The sequence below is a fragment of the Bos indicus genome, chromosome 15 (assembly GCF_029378745.1).
Source record: "Bos indicus isolate NIAB-ARS_2022 breed Sahiwal x Tharparkar chromosome 15, NIAB-ARS_B.indTharparkar_mat_pri_1.0, whole genome shotgun sequence".
Classification (NCBI taxonomy): Eukaryota; Metazoa; Chordata; class Mammalia; order Artiodactyla; family Bovidae; genus Bos; species Bos indicus.
In genome coordinates this window covers 62,214,093-62,239,045 of record NC_091774.1, presented here as the reverse complement: position 1 = coordinate 62,239,045, position 24,953 = coordinate 62,214,093, and the positions used below count along the sequence as shown (strand labels likewise).

The 24,953-nt window shown below is 39.4% G+C and overlaps 1 protein-coding gene across 5 annotated transcripts in view; it reads left to right on the top strand.

Annotated features, from left to right (window-relative positions):
• Nucleotides 1–24,953, top strand: part of DCDC1 (doublecortin domain containing 1) — a 477,553-nt gene that overhangs the window by 387,949 nt on the left and 64,651 nt on the right. For all 5 annotated transcript variants that reach the window (XM_070767614.1, XM_070767612.1, XM_070767611.1 and 2 more), the window contains 3 exons: nucleotides 9,293–9,416; nucleotides 15,828–16,009; nucleotides 22,733–22,831. In XM_070767614.1, coding sequence (XP_070623715.1) covers nucleotides 9,293–9,416; nucleotides 15,828–16,009; nucleotides 22,733–22,831 — 405 coding nt within the window. The remainder of the gene's footprint in view (nucleotides 1–9,292; nucleotides 9,417–15,827; nucleotides 16,010–22,732; nucleotides 22,832–24,953) is intronic.

The following is a 24,953-nucleotide window of genomic DNA, read 5'->3' as shown; positions in this document are numbered from 1 at the left end:
TGGAGCCCCTAAAAATAAAGTCTGACACTGTTTCCATTGTTTCCCCATCTATTTCCCATGAAGTGATGAGACCAGATGCCATGATCTTTGTTTTCTGAATGTTGAGCTTTAAGCCAACTTTTTGACTCTCCTCTTTCACTTTCATCAAGAGGCTTTTGAGTTCCTCTTCACTTTCTGCCATAAGGGTGGTGTCATCTGCACATCTGAGGTTATTGATATTTCTCCCAGCAATCTTGACTCCAGCTTGTGCTTCCTCCAGCCCAGCGTTTCTCATGATGTACTCTGCATAGAAGTTAAATAAGCAGGCTGACAATATACAGCCTTGACGTACTCCTTTTCCTATTTGGAACCAGTCTGTTGTTCCATGTCCAGTTCTAACTGTTGCTTCCTGACCTGCATACAGATTTATCAAGAGGCAGGTCAGGTGGTCTGGTATTCCCATCTCTTTCATAATTTTCCACAGTTTATTGTGATCCACACAGTCAAAGGCTTTGGCATAGTCAATAAAGCAGAAATAGATGTTTTTCTGGAACTCTCTTGCTTTTTCCATGATCCAGCAGATGTTGACAATTTGATCTCTGGTTCCTCTGCCTTTTCTAAAACCAGCTTGGACATCAGGAAGTTCACGGTTCACATATTGCTGAAGCCTGGCTTGGAGAATTTTGAGCATTACTTTACTAGCATGTGAGATGAGTGCAATTGTGCAGAAGTTTAAGCATTCTTTGGAATTGCCTTTCTTTGGGAATGGAATGAAAACGGACCTTTTCCAGTCCTGTGGCCACTGCTGAGTTTTCCAAATTTGCTGGCATATTGAGTGCAGCACTTTCACAGCATCGTCTTTCAGGATTTGAAATAGCTCAACTGGAATTCCATCACCTCCACTAGCTTTGTTCATAGTGATGCTTTCTAAGGCCCACTTGACTTCACATTCCAGGATATCTAGCTCTAGGTCAGTGATCACACTATCGTGATTATCTTGGTCGTGAAGATCTTTTTTGTACAGTTCTTATGTGTATTCTTGCCACCTCTTCTTGCTATCTTCTGCTTCTGTTAGGTCCATACAATTTCTGTCCTTTATCAAGCCCATCTTTACATGAAATGTTCCTTTGGTATCTCTAATTTTCTTGAAGCAATCTCTAGTCTTTCCCATTCTGTTGTTTTCCTCTATTTCTTTGCATTGGTCTCTGAGGTAGGCTTTCTTATCTCTTCTTGCTATTCTTTGGAACTCTGCATTCATATGCTTATATCTTTCCTTTTCTCCTTTGCTTCTCACTTCTCTTCTTTTCACAGCTATTTGTAAGGCCTCTCCAGACAGCCATTTTGCTTTTTTGCATTTCTTTTCCATGGGGATGGTCATGATCTCTGTCCTGTACAATGTCACGAACCTCATTCCATAGTTCATCAGGTACTCTATCTATCAGATCTAGGCCCTTAAATCACTTCCACTGTATAATCATAAGGGACTTGATTTAGGTCATACCTGAATGGTCTAGTGGTTTTCCCTACTTTCTTCAATTTAATTCTGAATTTGGTAATAAGGAGTTCATGATCTGAGCCACAGTCAGCTCCCGGTCTGGTTTTTGTTGACTGTATAGAGTTTATCCATCTTTGGCTGCAAAAAACATAATCAATCTGATTTTGGTGTTGACCATCTGGTGATGTCCATGTGTAGAGTCTTCTCTTGTGTTGTTGGAAGAGGGTGTTTGCTATGACCAGTGCATTTAAATATAGTCCAGATTAGCTCTGGAGAAGGCAATGGCACCCCACTCCAGTACTCTTGCCTGGCAAATCCTATGGACGGAGGAGCCTGGTAGGCTGCAGTCCATGTGGTCGTGAAGAGTCAGACACAACTGAGCTACTTCCCTTTCACTTTTCACTTTCATGCATTGGAGAAGGAAATGGCAACGCACTCCAGTGTTCTTGCCTGGAGAATCCCAAGGATGGGGGAGCCGGTGGGCTGCCATCTATGGGGTCGCACAGAGTGGGGGACACGACTGAAGTGACTTAGCAGCAGCAGCAGCAAATTAGCTCACCCATTCATTCCTGTATTCAGTAGGTGGACAGAGCATGCCCTAAGGGCCAGGAAGACTCAATGACTGTTTAGTTTTCTGAAATACCTTGTATAAACCCCATGATTGCCCCTATCACCAATGTCACTGTTATTTGTTTCACTGGTCTATTTTCTCACCAAACTAGGCTTCCTCATGGACAGAAACTGTCTCAGCTCCTTGGGTCCCTGGCACCCAGCTGCACAAATGTTGAAAATGTCAGATGGTGCTTCCCAAGACCAAGTTTAGACAAAGGGTCCTTATTGCTTGATTACATTTGGGGACTTCCTATGAGTATTTATTATTTTCCCAGTGCTTTTACCACTCATCACTTCTTTTTCTCAGATAACTGCTTTTTTCCTTTGCTTTTGGAGCCTCTGCTGTGTTCTTTCCCTCTCATTTGCTTGCTCTTTTTTTCTTATCTGTATCCTAGGATATTTTTGTTTGATGCAGAACTAAAATATGGCTCACAATGGTCAATCTAAAGACCTTAAAATCTGTTTGGGAAAATATTCCTGAAGAGGAAATGGTTACAAAAAGCTACCACTCACTTTCTCATGATTGTCGCTATCTTGGGACCCTTTCTGAATAGTGATACAGTGATAACTAGAGTCCTCACATGATCCCCTGGGCACCCCCACAGCACCACCTTAGATCAGGCAAGTGGGGTCTATCTTCTTAATGTCACTATTCCTGAAGAGCTATCTGTCACTGTCTCTAAGAGCATTTCTTTTAGAAGTCACAAAAAGTGACCATTGGGCAAACCAATCTGTATTGATCCACAGTTGATGCAGAAGCTTTGTTACATATGAATTGGTGAAATGGCAATGAGAATTAGGAAAGAGATGAGCTATCAGTAGTGATGGTAACCCATGAAAAGTTCTTCAGAGGTAAATAGCAGAGAAAGCAGTAAAAAGTTCAGAGGAAGCACAGGAAAACATAAAAGGCTGGAGCCATGGAAATGACCAAGACTATATTAGAAAACATGTAGGCTAAGCTGCTCTGACAGGCACTCCAAAACTTTTAGGCTCATGCAGAAGTTCATTTTTCTCTGCATTAAATTGACTGTGCCAGCTCTTGCTATCTCCCAGTCAGTGGAATGGAGAGAAGGGGCCAGGAGAGCACTGGTCTGGTTGTTTTAAAGGTGAAGTCTGAGTGCTACGCATCATGTCCACACACAGCCCACTTGGCTGCTACACCTAAGTTCAAGAAAACTTTATCTTTATCTGGGTAGCCATGTGTCCATCTGGAAATCCATTATTACTAAAGGAAGGGAGAATTGATTTGGAGGATAACTATTCCTTCTTGATATGAACAAATAAGGCAATCAAGAGCCTTAAATGGTGAAGCACTTTGCTTTAAGCAAAAGAGTTGGCTCAACCTGACTGAGACTGGGAAATGAAAAGCTGTAACGTGAAGCACTCTCCTCTAACTGGAACTCTGTGTCTTTAAAAATCATATTTATTGGAGCTATTATATAACACCAAATGATTATATTCTTTTTCCATCTTTTGAAATGGCATCTTTCTTCCTCCCTCTCATTATCCCAAACTCTTTATTCTCCATGTATACAAAATTCATGCATGCTTGGCAAGGATTCTTCCCCCACCCTGACAGTTTCTTTCTGTAATGGGAAGCTCATATTATTTTCTTTCCATTAGGTCTACCTGTTATAACTCTTATTGAAAGTGCTATTTTTTCCCATTACATATTGTGTTGTTTTCAGAAACTTTCCCAGGTATGTAATTTTTGCTTCTTCCTAAAATGCTGTAATCTTCCTGGGGGCAGAAGCCCTTTCTGGTGTGTTCCCTGTCGTGCCTAGCATAGTGCAGGGGAGGGAGAGCAGGTGCTCCGTAAACAGTTATTACTTTGTTTTATTTGCATGAAAGTTGATACAGTAACTTCAGGTAGTGGATACCCCAAAGATCTCAGGTATCAAAGCGAGTCTGTGAGGCCCAAATAGGTGATAAAAAGATCGAAGAACTCAAAGATCACAGTAGACTCCACAATAGGCAAGTATTCTGAAGGAACAATGGGTTTTTTTGTTTGTTTACAAATCGTGTACTTGATGGAGATTTTACTGTACCTGCAAAGAGAGCTTTACTTTTACACAACTCCGAAACTCTCTGACTATGGGAGATAATGATAGGTTTTTAGTACTGAATATAGATTCCTTCTATGTATCCAAAATCTAAATAACCAGGAAGCTCAGCCAACTAGAAAAGCAAAACAGAATAGAGCAGGTCAAAGACTTTATGTTGGGGAAAAAAAACTTGCAAGGAGATGTTGGGTGTGACTTTATATCCATCTGTATATCCCTTTATTTTTCTAAACTAAATATATACATATTCCTGGCAATTACCATTAATGTACTTTAGGTTTCCACTGTGATTTAACAATTGATGTTTTTAAGAACAACTTTGAAATGTGCTAAAAAGCCTAATTAATAATTTTCAATTGAGATGAATATAATATATAATTATGGAAATTATTATGAAATATATATTCTTTTCAGGGTAATTGTTGGAACAGTTTCTTACTCTTAAAAATTCCCAGTTACACAAGATGGAAGCAGATCATTGAGTTCCCCGACTTAGCCTTTATTTGCCATTAAAATTCAGTCTCTGTTTTAAATACTTTGCTAGTTATCAAAATAATGTAGAGATGGAGCAAATGGGGATATATATAACAGAAGAACAAATTCCATGTGTATTCATTAGTTTCTACAAAATATTCCAGAAACAAAATGAGTAGAATAATGTCTAATATGCAGAAATTACTTGGTCTTTGGACATTTTGGCTTGTAAATTAATGTACTACCAGTCTTCAGTGCCTTGTTTGTATTGGTGTAAAGTTATTTAAAATTTAAATCTTAAAAAAATTTGCTTAAACTATTTAGCTTTAATATTCAATGTAAATTTCAAGATAAATATCTATAATATTGATACAGTAGTTCTGGTAAAAACCTAAAGACTAATAACTGATGGATTCAGATTTCAGTTATGCATCTAATCTCTGAACCCTTATACAATGTTTAAGAAGAGCTTGTGTGTGTGGTTTCTGATTTTGAATGATTTCTTCTCTGTCCAGAGGACTAGAATCTTAGAAAGCTTCAAACAGTTCAAATCTATGGCAATGTATTGGGCTATTATTAAACCCAATCAAAATACGATCGATTCTGGACTTAGTTTTTGAGAGAAGTACCTGTCAACTAAAATTCTGAGGAATGATCCTGGGTTTTTCTTAAATCTTTTCGTTTATATGAATCCAGGAAAATACTATAACTTTGGTCAAACTTCTGTTCATGGAGGTCGATAGTTGTGAAATATCATAAATAGAATTTTACTTTTAATGAAAAGGCAGTATACTAATATAGTATTTGAAATAAACAAACTTGCTTTTGAACCTTATTTGGTTACCTTGTAGTATGTGTACCTGTGTGTGTGTGTGTGCGGTCAAGTAAGTCCTTTCAAAATGTGAGATGCTTTGTTTTATATAATGTTTCAATAATAAAAGACAATTGTTTAGGAATACCCTCTTTTATACTGAAGAGAAGAATGGAAAATATTAAATAAAGTAAGTTCTCAGAAAGGCAAGCAAAAGGCTGCCTGCAGACATTGCACGAATCACTGTCTCCACCTAGTGCTGACTTTCAGGAATTAAGATTCCAGAGTCCTTAACAATGCTGTGAAGTTCTGATTTATGTTATGCTCATGTACAGTCATTATAGTGCGGCCAGCTAGTGCCATTACAGTTAAGGATCTGTCAGCTCTTCATTTATAAGACATAATATTAGAGTTCTATTGCTTTTACATAAAAGCTCATACTGTGCTGGAACTCTGCAGTAGAATGGCCTTTGCTCCATGTTAATGTTTATTAACAATGCAAACTGAACTTGACCAGCTCTTTTTAAAGGCACCCTGATAGGCTGAAGTTATAGAGGCACTGAAATCCAAAGGATGAATCTTTTCATCAACAACCTGTCCTTTATGTGTTAGTCGCTCAGTCATGTCCGACTCTTTGCGACCCCAAGGACTGTAGCCCACCAGGCTTCTCTGTCCATGGAATTCTCCAGGCAAGATTACTGGAGTGGATTACTGTTCTCTTCTCCAGAGGATCTTCCTGACCCAGGAATTGAACCCCAGTTTCCTGCATTGCAATCAGATTCTTTACCACTTGAGCTACAAGGAATAGCAATTGCCTTACATGCATCAGACCAATGGCATCTAAAAACTCAATTGATGCAACAGACCTTGGATTTTTATAGGCTGTATTTCCCATCCTCTGACACTCAAGAAAGTGTGAAAATTGAAAGTATTGGTCACTCAGTTGTGTTTGACTCTCTGTGACCCCATGGACTATGGCCCACCAGACTCCTCTGTCCATGGAATTCTCCAGACAAGAATACTGGAGTGCGTAGTGGGTAGCCATTCCCTTCTCCAGGGGACCCTCCCAATCCAGGGATCAAACCAAGGTCTCCTGCATTGCAGGTGGATTCTTTACCATCTGAGCCACCAGGGAAGCCCTTGGCACTCAAGAGAAGACTCACACTTTTGGCTACTAATGGGAGAAAAGAAAGAGAATATGGTTTCATCGGAGTCAAATGAAGTCAGGTCAAGTCAGAGAAAGTGTTCTGAAAAAGAGGGAAGGATCATGTTGAACACTGCTGTTAGTTCACTTATGTCTCAAGAAATGATCTTGGGCTTTGGTGATGTTAAAATACTGATGGGGCATTTTCACTGAAGTTCAAGAAATAAGAATCTAATTGGAATTGGCTTAAGAGAAAAAGGGAGAAGAAGAGATGAGGGACTTCCCTGGTGGCCCCATGATTAAAACTCCACACTTCCAATGCAGTGGGTGTGGGTTCAATCCCTGGTCAGGGATCTAAGATCCCACGTGCTGTGTGGCACAGACAGGAAATAAAAATAAGAATAATAAATTAACAACAACAACAAAAAAGAGATGAGCATTTTAGGGAATATGCTGTATAAGAGCACAAAGAAATAAGGCAACAACTGGAAGTGTTTTCTTTTTTAAAAAAAAGTGGTTTTTTTTAAGTGTTTTTCTTTTTTAAAGATATCAAGCTGTCAGACATTATGCAGATGGAATGACCAGAAAGGAAGGAAAATTAATAGTTCAGGACAAAGTCCTAGATGAGAGAAGATAAGGATGTAGACACAAACAGAAGTGTTGGTCTTAGATTGGACCACACAGCTCTACTGTAATTGGAGATCAGGTTCTTAGGTGGGGAAGAGGAAGTCTTTCGTGCCACCACCACCCCTCAGTATCCAGGCCCCCAAAACTCCCAGCAAGCTTCAACAGGAAAGCCAGTTCCTTGAACACAGGTTTGGACACTGCAGATGCTTCTGAGGAGGCTGGGTGAGCTCAGAAAATGTTTAGGCGCAGATGACCTTCACGTGTGCTAGAAAATGATGTTAATGGGCTGCTCCTTATTGTCCTTCATTAATCAGTGACATCATATTAGTAAATGTCCATCATTCCATTTCTAGGCAATTACTTAACTATAGTGATTATTCTCTTGCCATAGTGTTAAATTTTACTAGCTAATATTGAATTAGGAATCTCACATCTTTGATTTTAAGTAAGATTGTTGATTTATTTCTTACATTACCAGTGACTGACTTTATTATGAAGCCAATCTCCCATTCATGGAATGAGATAGCTAGTTTTCTACATCTTTATGGTTTAGAATGTTTCATATAGTATGAAAATGATATATTCCATGCCCTGTGAAGTTACATGAGTAAGAGCATATTTTCTATTTCAGATCTTTGAGGGTTTTCAAAAATTATTTCATAAGTTTTACGTTTATTAACATATACACACATAATATACTCCTAATTGTCTCAGTGCTGAATATTTAGCTTGATTTTTCAATCTGCTATGTATTTTTTAATCTAAATTTACTTGCATGAGATTTTCTATTTTAATTTTAATTTTTTAAAAAATTTCTTTAAAATTCTACTCACTTCAGTTGCTCAGTCGCATCTGACTCTTTGTGACCCCATGGACTGCAACATGCCAGGCTTACTATTTGATTTTCTAATATTTGTTTATATTTGAATCTTTGCTATTTTCTTTCATCTCTTTTCTATTGGATACATTTAAAATGAATTATTGAGTGAATGCTTTTTTAATTTCTATTCTCTATTTAGCCCTTAATACATAAGCATTTAACATTATAAATTTATCTTTGAATATAATTCTAAATGTATTCTTTAAGTCTTTGTGATTATTATGTCATTGCTTCTAAATAGGTATTGATTGTGTTATATTTTTCCTCTGCCTGTCTGGGATAATATTAATAGTATTTTGGGACAGAGAATGTGTTTTTAAAATTATCTTGTGGTTGAAATTGTAAAATTTAAACTTTCATTTATATCTAATTTTATTCTGTCATTTGCCACAAAGTATAGCTTGTTCAGTTTTCATTTCAAAACATTATTGAAGTTTGCTTTGTTAGTGTGTGGAAATATTACAAATGTTGCAAGAATTATTGAGAAAGACACATTTCCTGTTAACAGACTAGAATGTCTATAAGCAAGCGGTCATGGTTAGGTTCACTAGTTTTAGCAGTCAGATGTTTTATCCTTATTTGTTATTTAAAACAGTTTACCTAGTAGTTCATAATCTGTTGGTGATGTAATGACATCTCCCACACTGATTACATCTATATCGGTTTCTCTTTGAATGTCTAAAAAGTTTTGTTTGAATTTTTTCTGTTATTTACGTCATTGTTGTCGGAAATTGACTATTATTCTACTTTGCCTTTTGCCTCAGATGTCACTGTTGATTATAACATTGCCAGTTTTTCCTGATTTTTAAAAATGTATCTTTCATTAAAAATTACTTTGATTTACGTGTCTTGCTGGGGCTTCCCAAGCAGTGCTAGTGGTAAAGAATCTGCCTGCCAGTGCAGGAGACATGGGAGATGTGGGTTCAATCCCTGGGTTGGAAGGGTCCCCTGGAGGAGGAAATGGTAACTTGTCCCAGTATTCTTGCCTGGAAAAGTCCATGGACAGAGGAGTCTGGTGAGCTGGCTTCAGTCCACGGGGCTGCAAAGAGTTGGACGTGACTGAGTGACTGAGCATATGTCTCTTGTACACAGTAAATTACCAGACTTTTTAAAATTCACACTGAGTTTTTGCCACCTAATAAGAAGTACTCAATGATTATTTTATGGTGATATTTAATCTTGCTAAATTCTTTGTCTTTTGTTTTAGATGGGCCATAAAGCATGAAGGGACCAGTAAGCCAGGCCAATGGAAACATTCCAGAGTTGAAAATCCTCTCTGGAATAAGCTTACCTACATGTGGCCAGTCCTTCCCAGTGGTCAACTTAATGAGGTACTGTTTAGCATAAAGACATTGTTGTTGAGACTTATTTTAAGGTCCAGTATGTGATCAAGGTGTGTGAAAACATCCATGCAGTTTTTGATTTATAGTTGCTAGATGCAAGTGATCAATTGATTCTGTCATTCCATCAATTAATTAGAAAGAAGTATTTAAGTCATCAATTATGGGATGGATATGGAATTTATTTCTTCCTGTAGTCTGTCAAGTTTTGTTTTATATATTTTGAAATTTGGTTCTAGACACACAAATGTTCAGAAATATTTTATCACCCTGGTGAATTAAAACTTCTGACATGTAGATCCTCTTTAGCTATAGTAAATGTCTCAATTATCCGACACTAGTAGAAATATCTGTTGTTGTTGTTGTTGCTATTTACCTTATATTTCTTTTTATCCTTTTATTTTTCATATTTGTACATTCTTATATTTTAGGATGACTTTCCAGTAATCAGCATACAGTTAAGTTTAAAATACAATTTTGACAATCTTTATCTCTAAACTAAGGGTTTTAGTATTTTCTATTTATTGTAATGACATATATTTAGATTATTTCATACCTTTCCTCTGTTTCATTTTTCTCCAATGTTATATCTCAGTCCTTCCAACTGAGATTACTTTCCTTTTGCTAATATATGCCCTTCTTTTAGTCATTGGTATCAAACAGTTTTTACTTATCTTAGTTTATTTAAAATTTTATTTTTATATTTTCTTTTATGAAGAAAATTTATTTTTCTTTCAAATTATTAATTTTCTCTTCATCTTTATCTAATGTGCTGAAAGTTCAAGTGTGGGTCAGCCCATGTTGTGAATTCTCAAGGAAGATTTTTTTCTTCCACCCAGAGAAAATGTTTGAGACGGTGTGTTTTACTTGCAACCAACCACCGAAGAGTCATTCTCTCTGGTTTGCCTTTTCAATGAAATTTATCCTTTTGTGATTCTTGTTTTATGAGAGGAGTGCTCCTGTTACACTTCTCAGGGCTGGGCCCTGAAATTTGTTTCCTGTACCCTTTCTCTCAAGGCCATGGAAGTGGAAGTTTGCTGGGTTTGAAAAACTCCCTCACAGTAAAATTCAGTTTTAGTACTCTATCTCTCTGGGTCTATAGTATGCCTTGCTTTATTGCTAGGTCAGTGATATGCTCTAAAAGATTTTTTAAAAATGTATTCTTACCTTTTTAGTTGTCTTGTCACATTTTCTGGTCTCAATCTAGTTTTTTCTTTGCCTTTAAATCACAATTCCCTAAGCTTCCTCAGTGACTGAAACAATGAGTCTCAGAGCTTTAAGGGAAGGACAGATGTAGGCTGAAACCAAGAAGTCATTGCTTAGGGGCCCAAATATGCCCTTATATTTAGATTGTGGTGAAGCAACATCTGGGCTTCCCTGATGGCTCAGTGGTAAAGAATACGCCTGCCAGTGCAGGAGATTCAAGGGACACAGGTTCGATCCCTGGGTCAGGAAGATCCCCTGGAAGAGGAATGTCAACTCATCCAGTATTCTTGCTGGGGAAATCACATGCATAGAGGAGCCCGGTGGGCTACTATCCATGGGTCGCAAAGAGTCGGACACGACTGAGCACACGGCACACAGAAGCAGCAGTCTAGAAAGCTGAGGGGTTTTTGTTGTCGTTTTTGTTTTGTTTTGGAGATAAAGGAGGAGTTCTTAAAAATACCAGGGGCTGTGGTTCGGGTAGCCTGAGCCAGGGGCTAGACGAATCATGTGTCTAAGATTCAGGGTACAGCATCGTGAGAGCCATGATGGAGCCAAGGGTGGAGGGATAGCACAGAGACAGACAAGCCCAGCACAGGCCAAGGAAAACAATGTGAGTTATGCTAATTGTAGGCTTTTCTTCAGAGGTCCAGAAAGGGCAGAGGCTAAAACCAAGAGAAGCAGAAAGGATAACTTACTTCTCAACTGGAGGTGGACAAGTGTCAGCAGGTTGCCCCAGTAGCCAATGAGAAGAGACACATATCTTTAAAAATCAGGGACAAGTATCACATAGAGACCATGAAGGGCTTCTCCAGTAGCTCAGATGGTAAGGCATCTGCTTGCAATGTAGGAGATCTGGGTTCGATCCCTGGGTTGGGAAGATCCCCTGAAGTAGGAAATGGCAGCCCACTCCAATATCCTTGCCTGGAAAATTCCATGGACAGAGGTCCCTGGCAGGCTACAGCCAATGAGGACCACAAAAAGTCGGACATGACTGAGTGACTAAATTCTCCTCTATAGACCATGAACCCCCTTTCCCAATGGTACATAGTTTTTTGAACTTTCTTCCACACCCAGAGATCACACTGAGGAAGGGGAAAAGAAGGGCATATCTTTGAAAAGAAATAATAGTTTTGATAAGTCTGAACATTTAATTTGATTAAATATGTATCAAAAAGGACAGTGCTAAAAATCAGGCAAAAAAAAAAAAAAAAAGGCTTTTCCAACTTGGCAGAAACAGGGGACACTTCTAATTGGAATATCAAGATTCCCTCCCACCTAAGGGTGACAGGGATGCCTCATAAGGAAGTGTACTTTCTTAGAAAGAGAGAAAAAGGTAATTATGGTAGACTTCACAGATACTGTGCTTACATTTTTTTTTTTCAACATAGTATCAGATCAGATCAGTCACTCAGTCTTGTCCGACTCTTTGCAACCCCATGAATCGCAGCACGCCAGGCCTCCCTGTCCATCACCAACTCCCGGAGTTCACTCAGACTCACGTCCATTGAGTCAGTGATGCCATCCAGCCATCTCATCCTCTGTCGTCCCCTTCTCCTCTTGCCCCCAATCCCTCCCAGCATCAGAGTCTTTTCCAATGAGTTAACTCTTTGCATGAGGTGGCCAAAGTACTGGAGTTTCAGCTTTAGCATCATTCCTTCCAAAGAAATCCCAGAGCTGATCTTCAGAATGGACTGGTTGGATCTCCTTGTAGTCCAAGGGACTCTCAAGAGTCTTCTCCAACACCACAGTTCAAAAGCATCAATTCTTTGGCACTCAGCCTTCTTCACAGTCCAACTCTCACATCCATACATGACCACAGGAAAAACCATAGCCTTGACTAGATGGACCTTTGTTGGCAAAGTAATGTCTCTGCTTTTCAATATGCTATCTAGGTTGGTCATAACTTTCCTTCCAGTAAGCTTCTTTTAATTTCATGGCTGCAGTCACCATCTGCAGTGATTTTGGAGCCCCAAAAAATAAAGTCTGACACTGTTTCCACTGTTTCCGCATCTATTTCCCATGAAGTGATGGGACTGGATGCCATGATCTTTGTTTTCTGAATGTTGAGCTTTAAGCCAACTTTTTCACTCTCCACTTTCACTTTCATCAAGAGGCTTTTGAGTTCCTCTTCACTTTCTGCCATAAGAGTGGTGTCATCTGCATATCTGAGGTTATTGATATTTCTCCTGGCAATCTTGATTCCAGCTTGTGTTTCTTCCAGTCCAGCATTTCTTATGATGTACTCTGCATAGAAGTTAAATAAGCAGGGTGACAATATACAACCTTGACGTACTCCTTTTCCTATTTGGAACCAGTCTGTTGTTCCATGTCCAGTTCTAACTGTTGCTTCCTGACCTGCATACAGATTTATCAAGAGGCAGATCAGGTGGTCTGGTATTCCCATCTCTTTCATAATTTTCCACAGTTTATTGTGATCCACACAGTCAAAGGCTTTGGCATAGTCAATAAAGCAGAAGTAGGTGTTTTTCTGGAACTCTCTTGCTTTTTCCATGATCCAGCAGATGTTGGCAATTTGATCTCTGGTTCCTCTGCCTTTTCTCAAACCAGCTTGAACATCAGGAAGTTCACAGTTCACATATTGCTGAAGCCTGGCTTGGAGAATTTTGAGCATTACTTTACTAGCATGTGGAGAAGGCAATGGCATCCCACTCCAGTACTCTTGCCTGGAAAATCCAATGGACGGAGGAGCCTGATAGGCTGCAGTCCGTGGGTCGCTAAGAGTCGTACATGACCGAGCAACTTCACTTTGACTTTTCACTGTCATGCATTGGAGGAGGAAATGGCAACCCACTCCAGTGTTCTTGCCCGGGGAATCCCATGGACAGGGGAACCTGGTGGGCTGCCGTCTATGGGTTCGCACGGAGTCGGACACTACTGAAGCGACTTGGCAGCAGCAGCAGAGATGAGTGCAATTGTGCGGTAGTTTGAGCATTCTTTGGCATTGCCTTTCTTTGGGATTGGAATGAAAACTGACCTTTTCCAGTCCTGTGGCCACTGCTGAGTTTTCCAAATTTGCTGGCATGTTGAGTGCAGCACTTTCACAGCATCATCTTTCAGGATTTGGAATAGCTCAACTGGAATTCTATCACCTCCACTAGCTTTGTTCGTAGTGATGCTTTCTAAGGCCCACTTGACTTCACATTCCAGGATGTCTGGCTCTAGGTCAGTGATCACACCATCGTGATTATCTGGGTCATGAAGATCTTTTTGTACAGTTCTTCTGTGTATTCTTGTCATCTCGTCTTATACAGGTAGAGTAATTCAGTTAATTAATTAATTGACTTAAATGGTGAATGGTAGTTATATTAGGAAACCTAAGTTAACCATGTTCCTCTTAACACATACCTTTTAAAACAATAACATTTTTACTGTGTGTGTTAAGTTGCTTCAGTCTTGTCTGACTTTGTGACCCTATAGATGGACTGTAGCCTCCCAGGCTCTTCTGTCCATGGCATTCTCCAGGCAAGAATAGTGGAGTGGGTTGCCATGTCCTCCTCCAGGGAATCTTCCTGATGCAGGGATCGAACCTGAGTCTCTTACATCTCCTACATTGGCAGGAGGGTTCCTTACCTCTTCACCATAGTGCCATCAATAGTCTAGAATTTGACAACTAAATGATCTTGGGAATGAAAATGGATTACCTCACAGTTCTCCAGGCATTTAAACAGGAACAGTAGATTTTGGGTGAACAAAGTCACTATAGTCCAACAAAACCCTGACTTGGCTTGTAAACCGAACAGAAAGGACTAAGGCAACTAAATTACATAAAATGATATAAATTGACCATGTATTTCAAAATAACTCAGCCTAAGGGTCCTCTTATTTCTTGAAATGTTTGCAGAAGAAAAAAAAAAACTATTTACCAAGCATGGAACAGACATAGTTCTCAGTCAAATAAAATTCACTCTACTTGACTTCAAGCTTATTTAACTTATATGCAGAGTACATCATGAGAAATTGAAGCACAAGCTGGAATCAAGATTGCCAGGAGAAATATCAATAACCTCAGATATGCAGATGACACCACCCTTATGGCAGAAAGTGAAGAGGAACTAAAAAGCCTCTTGATGAAAGTGAAAGAGGAGAGTGAAAAAGTTGGCTTAAAGCTCAACATTCAGAAAACGAAAATCATGGCATCTGGTCCCATCACTTCATGGGAAATAGATGGGGAAACAGTGGAAACAGTGTCAGACTTTATTTTTTGGGGGCTCCAAAATCACTGCAGATGGTGATTGCAGACATGAAATTAAAAGACGCTTACTCCTTGGAAGGAAAGTTATGACCAACCTAGATAGCATATTCAAAAGCAGAGACATTACTTTGCCAACAAAGGTCCATCTAGTCAAGGCTATGGTTTTTCCTGTGGTCATGTATGGATGTGAAAGTTGGACTGTGAAGAAAGCTGAGCACCGAAGAATTGAAGAATTTTGAACTGTGGTATTGGAGAAGACTCTTGAGAGTCCCTTGGCCTTCAAGGAGATCCAACCAGTCCATTCTAAAGGAGATCAGCCCTGGGATTTCTTTGGAAGGAATGATGCTAAAGCTGAAACTCCAGTACTTTGGCCACCTCATGCGAAGAGTTGACTCAATGGAAAAGTCTCTGATGCTGGGAGGGATTGGGGGCAGGAGGAGAAGGGGACGACAGAGGATGAGATGGCTGGAGAATCCCATAGACAGAGGAATCTGGCTGGCTACAGTCCAAGGGTCAGACAGGACTGAACAACTCACACTTTCACTTCCAAATATATTCTTCTTTGCCAAATAGATTTAGTTTAAGATATTATTTGGGTTGTGAAACCACTTTTCATACATTCTTCCTTTTTTCATGTTGACTAGAGATATTTTATACAGAAGCAAAAAAAAAAAAAAAACAATTCCAAGTTAATTCAGTTCTGTATTTCCAGAATGATGTTTCTCTGAAAGGGAAAAAGTCTTTCGTGTAGTAACACAACACAAGTTGTTCATGCATTTAAAAAATTAACATCTTTCCTCTTTGTTAAAATGAAACATTAATTAGAATCATCTGGAACATCTCCGGTGCCCAATACATGATGATGAATGTTTGATGAATGAATAAAAGATTAAAGGTATAAGCAAGTGTGCTTATTTTTAAAATATACAGAAATGATTCTTCCTATTCACTTATTATCAATTTTCTTGTCATTCTTTCTGAAGGAGTTTGATTGGCCGATAAAAGGACTGCTTCTTCCAAACAGTCCTCCCATGAAGAAACCCATCCATAAGGCACCGGAACAGTATGTCCCTGTGAGACTCAGAGTTTTGCGGAATGGAGACAAGAACAAAGCCAGAGCCCATATTGTAATCAGTCCAGACATCTCACCTGGGCAGAAAATGCAGTAAGAATAACTTGTTCATATTTCTCATCAAGCATACTTTCTCATTTCTACAGATTTTAGTCTTCTTGAATGAAGGAGTTGGTTTTTTTTTTCCCTCCCGGGAAAATTCTGTGTTTGTTCCATTAAAAGGCTTCTGTATTGACATCTGAAAGTGTCAACTACCAATTGGCACTTGGCGTCTACCTCTGCTGCTGCTGCTGCTACTAAGTCGCTTCAGTCATGTCCAGCTCCCTGCGACCCCATAGATGGCAGCCCACCAGTCTCCCCTGTCCCTGGGATTCTCCAGGCAAGAACACTGGAGTGGGTTGCCATTTCCTTCTCCAATGCATGAAAGTGAAAAGTGAAAGTGAAGTCGCTCAGTCATGTCCGACTCTTAGCGACCCCATGGACTGCAGCCCACTAGGCTCCTCTGTCCATGGGAGGTTCCAGGCAAGAATACTGGAGTGGGGTGCCATCGCCTTCTCCATCGTCTACCTCTTTAATCCTCGTCTACCTCTACAAGGATTAAATCATGAGTGGCTGCAGTTGCTGACTTTCAACACTCTGTGAAAGGAGTTCCGGGTGGAGAGCAGAAACGAGACACTCTGAGCTCTGGGTAAAACTGGCAGAACAGGTCTTCGGATAGCCATCTTCAGGAGATGATTTTATGAGCATAATTCTTTTTCATCTCGTATCTAGAAAAACACTAAAATCGTTCATAATGACATCTGCTCCTCATGACTAGCAATAACCTTCTGCAAAAAAATATGTGCTTGATTACAGTATTCTTCCTTCACCAGAATCCCACATAGACTGACCTGTCCCCCTACGTCTTTGGAGCAGTTTCTCAGATATCTGAGATGCGGTCTCCTGGGCTATCATCCTCATTTTGCCCCAAATAAAACTTAGCTCACAACTCTCAGGTTGTGCTTTTTTTTCAAGTCGGCAGAGTAAAAATAGACACTAAGATTCCTTTCATTTCTTTACTTTATTTACTGAATTTCGTTTTGGCTGTGTTGGGTCTTTGTTGCTGCTGGTGGACTTTCCCCAGCTGTGGAGAGCAGAGGCTGCTCCTCGTTGTGGTGCGCAGGCGCTCACGGCGGTGGCTCCTCTGTTGGCAGAGCACAGGCTCTAGGCATGCGGCCTTCCGCAGCTGCAGCTTTCAGGCTCTAGAGTGTGGGCTCAGTGGCTGTGGCACACAGGCTTAGTTGCTCTATGGAGAGGTTCACTTAGTTCCTATATCAGGAACTGAATTTGAGCACTATTGATTCAGGCTGGCCATGGGAGAATGTAACGAGTTGCAAATAAATAGCTCTGATGGAAAAAGTTTTCTGATCAATATCTATTTTGAGTTAGCATTGTTATTTGCATTCATTAATGTATTTTGAAATAACTGAGCTCATTAATTGCTTCTTAAATGTAATTTTATAATTTCTTATTTAAGTTTGTATTTAGTTATTGTTTACATTATTTATTTAAGTTATTATTACAGACAATTCTTTAGATTTACACCTTTCGAATATTTAATGAACAAGCATAGCTTTACATAATCTATATTCTTGCCTTGGAATAGCATTTTAAAAGTGTGCCACTCTAGAAAAGCATCAATTTCCACTTTAACTTATGTTACAAGGTTGGAATAAAATCTTCCGAAACAGCCAGTGTTTCTCCAACATTGGAGAAAACTCACCTTCTATATTTTCATAATGTTTTATGACAAAAGGAATCACAGATCAGTGCAAACTCTCATGTAAAGAATGAGTTAAACACATTGTTTCTAACATTATTAGCAGTGATATTACCTCTTGACCTTTCTTTTGATATGTTTAGAATATTTGAGGCTGCTGATAATACTTTAATATTACTTTCTTCACATTGATTAAAGATACTTCATACATCACTGAACAATGAGTAACATTCAGATTGGCTGTCCGCTGAACTGCCTGTATAGATGATAAAGTAAAAAATTAATCTTGACTAAAGTAAAGTCAACCCTGAAATTGAAATCTTTGACGCATTCATTTCATAATTAGTTCATTCTACTAAAATGTAAAATGTGAGGGTAATGCTCTTGAAGTATATATGACTTTTTTTTAACATGAAAAACTAACAAATAATTTCTGTCCTTTCCTATCTTTGTGTCTCAAAATTATATACAGATTTGATCTGACCAATTTATATTTTTAAATACATGGTTCAATCTGGTGATACAGACATAATTTTAGAGATTTATTACTTTGGACAGCTATTCTAGTAAAGAGTATGTGAAACTCTCTGCTATGTTCATGGAAGAATGTGTCCTGGTTAATAAAATAGTCACTTTGTTCTCTACATGAATTACTGGAGTGGGTTGCCATTTCTTTCTCCACTACATGAATTAATTATTCCTAAATGATTAAAATACGCTGGCATACACTTGACATTAAAACTCTACTGAATATCATTTCATTTTTCTTCACTGATTCAGAAAATTCTCTTCAGGATCATCAATAGCATTCCTTTAACTTCTTTCCAAGCTATATGTAGGTACTGGTAACAGAAGATTTAATAAGGAGTGTTTTGGCTAAAATTACAGGGTGACTGTGTTGCCCAGCTCCAGAGGGCACTGTTCACATAATCTCTGTGAATAGTGTCCCAGAGTTATGCAAGGTGGAAGCCCTGCTGTGCTACTTTTAATATACCCATGCAATATGTCTCTTCTAAAAGAAATAAATGCTAATGATACGTAAGCATACATTACTTGCATTAACCTGAAAGTTATTTATAAGAGAGTTGGACTGTTTACTGTCTTCACCAGCAAAATCAGGTTAGAATGATGAAACATAGATCCATTTTAATTGAATTCTGCTCTGAAGTGAAATGAAAGTCACTTGGTCGTGTCTGACTCTTTGCCACCACATGGACCGTACAGTGGATGGAATTCTTTGGGCCAGAAGGCTGAAGTGGGTAGCCGTTCCTTTTTCCAGGGTATCTTCCCAACCCAGGTATCAAACCCAGGTCTCCCGCATTGCAGGCAGATTCTTTACCAGCTGAACCACCAGAGAAGCCCAAATTCTGCTCTCAGTTCAGTTCAGTCCAGTCACTCAGTAGTGTCTGACTCTTTGCGACCCCATGAATTGCAGCATGCCAGGCCTCCCTGTCCATCACCAACTCCCGGAATTCACTCAAACTCATGTCATTTGAGTTGGTGATGCCATCCAGCTATCTCATCCTCTGTCGTCCCTTTCTCCTCCTGCCCCCAATCCCTCCCAGCATCAGAGTCTTTTCCAATGAGTCAACTCTTCACATGAGGTGGCCAAAGTACTGGAGTTTCAGCCTTAGCATCATTCCTTCCAAAGAACACCTAGGACTGATCTCCTTCAGAATGGACTGGTTGGATCTCCTTGCAGTCCAAGGGACTCTCAAGAGTCTTCTCCAATACCACAGTTCAAAAGCATCAATTCTTCGGTGCTCAGCTTTATTCACAGTCCAACTCTCACATCCATACATGACCACTGGAAAGACCATAGCCTTGACTAGACGGACCTTTGTTGGCAAAGTAATGTCTCTGCTTTTAAATACGCTATCTAGGTTGGTCATAACTTTCCTTCCAAGGAGTAAGCGTCTTTTAATTTCATGTCTGCAGTCACCATCTGCAGTGATTTTGGAGCCCCCAAAAATAAAGTCTGACACTGTTTCCACTGTTTCCCCATCTATTTCCCATGAAGTGATGGGACTGGATGCCATGATCTTCGTTTTCTGAATGTTGAGCTTTAAGCCAACTTTTTCACTCTCCACTTTCACTTTCATCAAGAGGCTTTTGAGTTCCTCTTCACTTGGTGCCATAAGGGTGGTGTCATCTGCATATCTGAAGTTATTAATATTTCTCCTGGCAATCTTGATTCCAGCTTGTGCTTCCTCCAGCCCAGCGTTTCTCATGATGTACTCTGCATATAAGTTAAATAGGCACGGTGACAATATACAGCCTTGACATACTCTTTTTCCTATTTGGAACCAGTCTGTTGTTCCATGTCCAGTTCTAACTGTTGCTTCCTGACCTGCATACAGGTTTCTCAAGAGGCAGATCAGGTGGTCTGGTATTCCCATGTCTTTCAGAATTTTCCACAGTTTATTGTGGTACACACAGTCAAAGGCTTTGGCATAGTCAATAAAGCAGAAGTAGATGTTTTTCTGGAACTCTCTTGCTTTTTCGATGATCCAGCAGATGTTGGCAATTTGATCTCTGGTTCTTCTGCCTTTTCTAAAACCAGCTTGAACATCAGGAAGTTCACGGTTCACATATTGCTGAAGGCTGGCTTGGAGAATTTTGAGCATTACTTTACTAGCGTGTGAGATGAGTGCAATTGTGTGGTAGTTTGAGCATTTTTTGGCATTGCCTTTCTTTGGAATTGGAATGAAAACTGACCTTTTCCAGTCCTGTGGCCACTGCTGAGTTTTCCAAATTTGCTGGCATATTGAGTGCAGCACTTTCACAGCATCATCTTCCAGGATTTGAAATAGTTCAACTGGAATTCCATCACCTCCACTAGCTTTGTTCATAGTGATGCTTTCTAAGGCCCACTTGACTTCACATTCCAGGATGTCTGTCTCTAGGTGAGTGATCACACCATCGTGATTATCTTTGTCATGAAGATCTTTTTTGTACAGTTCTTCTGTGTATTCTTGCCACCTCTTCTTAATATCTTCTGCTTCTGAGTTACCAGTAGCTTCTCTGAACTCTGTTGCTCTGACTACTGTGGGCTTTTCACCAGGATTGCTTCTGCCATTATCTGTGCTGTGATTATCTGCTTCTGTCTCCATCCATGAGAGAGAGAACAGGGGGTGTGTTATTCATCCATATATGTGCTGTCTGCTCTGGTCATGGAACTGTGTGTCTCAATTAATCGATTATTAAGCTATTTTATTCACCATATGATTCAGGGCTCACAAATTTAGTGCTTGTTGAATGAGTAAATGAATTAATGATTGTCTATACTTGATTGGGCTTTCTTGGTGGCTCAGACAGTAAAGAATCTCCTGAAATGCAGGAGACTTGGGTTCGATCCCTGGGTCAGGAAGATACCCTGGAGAAGGGAATGGCAACCCACTCCAGTATTCTTGCATGGAGAATTCAACTGACAGAAAAGCCTGGTTGGCTACAGTCCATGTGGTAGCAAAGAGTTGGACATTTCTGAGTGACTAACATAACATTTTATATTTGATTACATTTCAAATCAATGACTGAATGAATAGCTATATTTAAACACTGTATCTTTAATATAATATAAAGATTCTAAAATTACAGAACGCTGTCTTACCTAAAAATTTGAACAATGTGTATTCCAATTCTTTTTATATGATCATCATTATTAATTTTTAATTAAAAACATTTTAGGTTTGGATTGATACTGAAACAGTATCTGAGTAACATACGAATATGAACAGTGTATGACTAAAACATCAAAGGCAAAATTAATGTAATCTCTTCATTTTCTTCAAAGTTGATAAATTCACATCTTGAGTGTTCAACATTATTGGAAAAGGATTCAGATATTGAAAATTTATTTTCTTATATAAACTATTCATAGTATAAATGTGAAGTTTAATATTTAATTGTGATAGTATTTGAAACCCTATTTTTAAAGAAAGGCATATTATTTAGGGTCAGTTCAGTTCAGTTGCTCAGTTGTGATTGACTCTGCAGCCCCATGGCTTGCAGCACAGGAGGCCTCCCTGTCCATCATCAACTCCTGGAGCCTGCTCAAACTCATGTCCATCAAGTCAGTGATGCCATCTAACCATCTCATCCTCTGTCATTTCCTTCTCCTCCTGCCTTCAATCTTCCCCAGCATCAGAGTCTTTTCTAAAGAATCAGTTCTTCACATCAGGTGGCCAAAGTACTGGAGCTTCAGCTTCAGCATCAGTCCTTCCAATGAATATTCAGGATTGATTTCCTTTAGGATTGACTGGTTTTGTCTCCTTGCTGTCCAAGGGACTCTCAAGAGTTGTCTCTAATGCCACAGTTCAAAAGCATCAATTCTTCAGAGCTCAGCTTTCTGTATGGTCCAGCTGTCACATCCATACCTGACTACTGGAAAGACTATAACTTTGACTAGACAGACCTTTGTCGGAAAAGTAATGTCTCTGCTTTTTAATATGCTATCTAGGTTGGTCATAGCTTTTCTTCCAAGAAGAAAGTGTCTTTTAGCTTCATAGCTGCCGTCACCACCCACAGTGATTTTGGAGCCCAAGAAAATAAAGTCTGTCACTGTTTCCATTGTTTCCCCTTCTATTTGCTATGAAGTGATGGGACTGGATGCCATGATCTTAGGTTTTTAATGTTGAGTTTTTAGCCAGCTTGTTCACTCTCCTCTCTCACTTCATCAAGAGGCTCCTTAGTTCCCCTTCACTTTCTGCCATAAGGGTGGTGTCATCTGCATATCTGAGGTTATTGATATTTCTCCCGGCAATCTTGATTCCAGCTTATGCTTCCTCCAGCCCAGCATTTCTCATGATGTACTCTGCATATAAGTTACATAAGCAGGGTGACAGTATACAGCCTCAAAGTACTCCTTTCCCAATTTGGAACCGGTTTGTTTTTCCACGTTCCATGTCTGGTTCTAACTGTTGCTTCTTAACTGTTGGTTTTTAGGGTAAATCATGATAAATTAAAACTTTATGATTTATTCACATACTATAACAAGCTGAATGATAAATGGCAATGTATACTGACATATCAGTCTAATCTTGGATCGTTTTTTCCAGATATGTTGACCCTGAAAGGAAAGGGAGTGTGAAAAATTTTGTCACTAAATATTCTGAAGCAGAAACAAACCGGACTGGATTTCACCAGCTTTTGGAGAGGTAAATAATAGCCTAAACGCAAAGGTATACTCCATTCAAGTGCCTGGATGATTATAACACAAAATACATATGTACCTACATAAGAAAACAATTGTTAATATAATGATTCTGGAGTTTTTTTTCTGTGAAGTTTATAAGCTATGTGTGTACATGATAATATTTTCCCCCCAGATTTCTAGGTCTTGTGGTTTTCTCCTAGTTTCTGAACTACCAACTCTATAAATGTAAATTTTTCCCATTAAAAATATATTTCACAATTTTATAGCACTTTTGTTTGAATTTATTTGAACTGAAGACCACTTTAAATCACTTTTTAAGTGTCAGTAATCATGTTTTTGAAGTACATTGTAATTTTTCTTTTGATCAGTATTTTCTTACCCAAATAAGAATTATTCCCATAGACTTTGATAACTGTTCAAAGGTAGAATACTTGATATAAACTTTTTGCAAATTATATCTTCTTCAATATGAGAGGACAGTTGTACAGAATTTAAGGAAATATATGCCATCCTTCAGTAATTTAATAATTCACTCTAGACAGTTTTGGGAATCTTTGTTGCTGGTGACTCTTCCATCTGCAAAGCCTAAGGAAGATCTAACACAATAAGCATAATAATCCCCATTTAAAAATAATAGGTATAGACCATTTTGTTGATATCTCAATTCGCAGGCAACATGGAGTATTGGAAAAACCAGTCCTGAGAGAGTGAAGTCGGAGATAAAACTCTGCTTTTCTAGATTCTCTGTAAATCAAAGCCACGTGGTTATCAGTCCTAACTTCTGGTGTCAGAGTCAGAGGATTTCATTTCTAGGACTTTTGCTTTCACTCATCAGAGAAATCCCAAACCACTCACTGAGCGTCTCAGTCTCCGTTTCTTCCCTGTTATTCTATGATGATGCCCTCTCAGGAGGCTATACGCTGTGGTAAAAAGACCCAGAGAGTTTTAGGTTTGAATTTCAGCTTTTGAACTCACTAATTTTGTGACCTTGGGCACGGAACTTAATTAAGCTCCAGGCTCAGTTTCATTATCCATAAAATGGGCTTCTCAGAAAGGGTGGGAGAATTAAGCAAGAGAGTAGCTAAGAAGTGCTTGAAGTGCATGGTTCATTTTAACAATATGTTGCTGATGCTTTTATATGTCAGATGCTTTACAGGTATTCACACATTTAATCTGTACCATATCCCTTTAGGCTCAGACAAGTTAAGTAACTTCTCCAAGGTTACAGAGCCTATTCATGAGAAGGCTAGAGTTTGAACCCAGTCAATCTGACTCCAAAGTCCACATTCCTTATTAGGCACTTAAGAGTCAGTTCCTTTCTTTTCTCTCCATTGATGCTGGCTGGCATGTGAACTAGCTAGAGGAATTCAATACAGAGGAAGCAGCTAATCTCTAACGCAGCTGCTGCTGCTGCTGCTAAGTCGCTTCAGTTGTGTCCGACTCTGTGCGACCCCATAGATGGCAGCCCACCGGCTCCCCCATCCTTGGGATTCTCCAGGCAAGAACACTGGAGTGGGTTGCCATTTCCTTCTCCAATGCATGAAAGTGAAAAGTGAAAGTGAAGTCGCTCAGTTGTGTCTGACTCTTTGCAACCCCATGGACTGCAGCCTACCAGGCTCCTCCGTCCATGGGATTTTCCAGGCAAGAGTACTGGAGTGGGATGCCATCACCTTCTCCAAACACAGCTACTCAGACCAATTAATATCAGCATTATTAAAATAGTGTTTCCAAGGATGGAAGGAAGAAAAATCTGCCAACTTCCTATTCACTCTCTTCTCCCAGTTGTCCTAAAACTGGATACTACAGTAGTCCAAAATTCTCCCAGGAAAATGTGAGTGGGAGCCGGTTATGATGATGGTAACTCTCCTTAGGTCATGCTTGGATCTAGGGTAAGTAGCAGAATCTTTGGGCAGCATCTGGAGAAAATTAAGCGAATCTTTCAATTGGGGCTCAATCTTCTTCCAGTCCCCCCTCCCCAACCCATCTCTCCACCCCAACAACTGCTATGGATGAGAAACCTAGCCCAGTCCTCACCAATCCATCAGCCTCCAGGGTTGTGACAGGAGAAGCAGAGACTGAATTCCCACTGGCTTATTTCCTTCTAAGACCTCTCAGAAAAATGG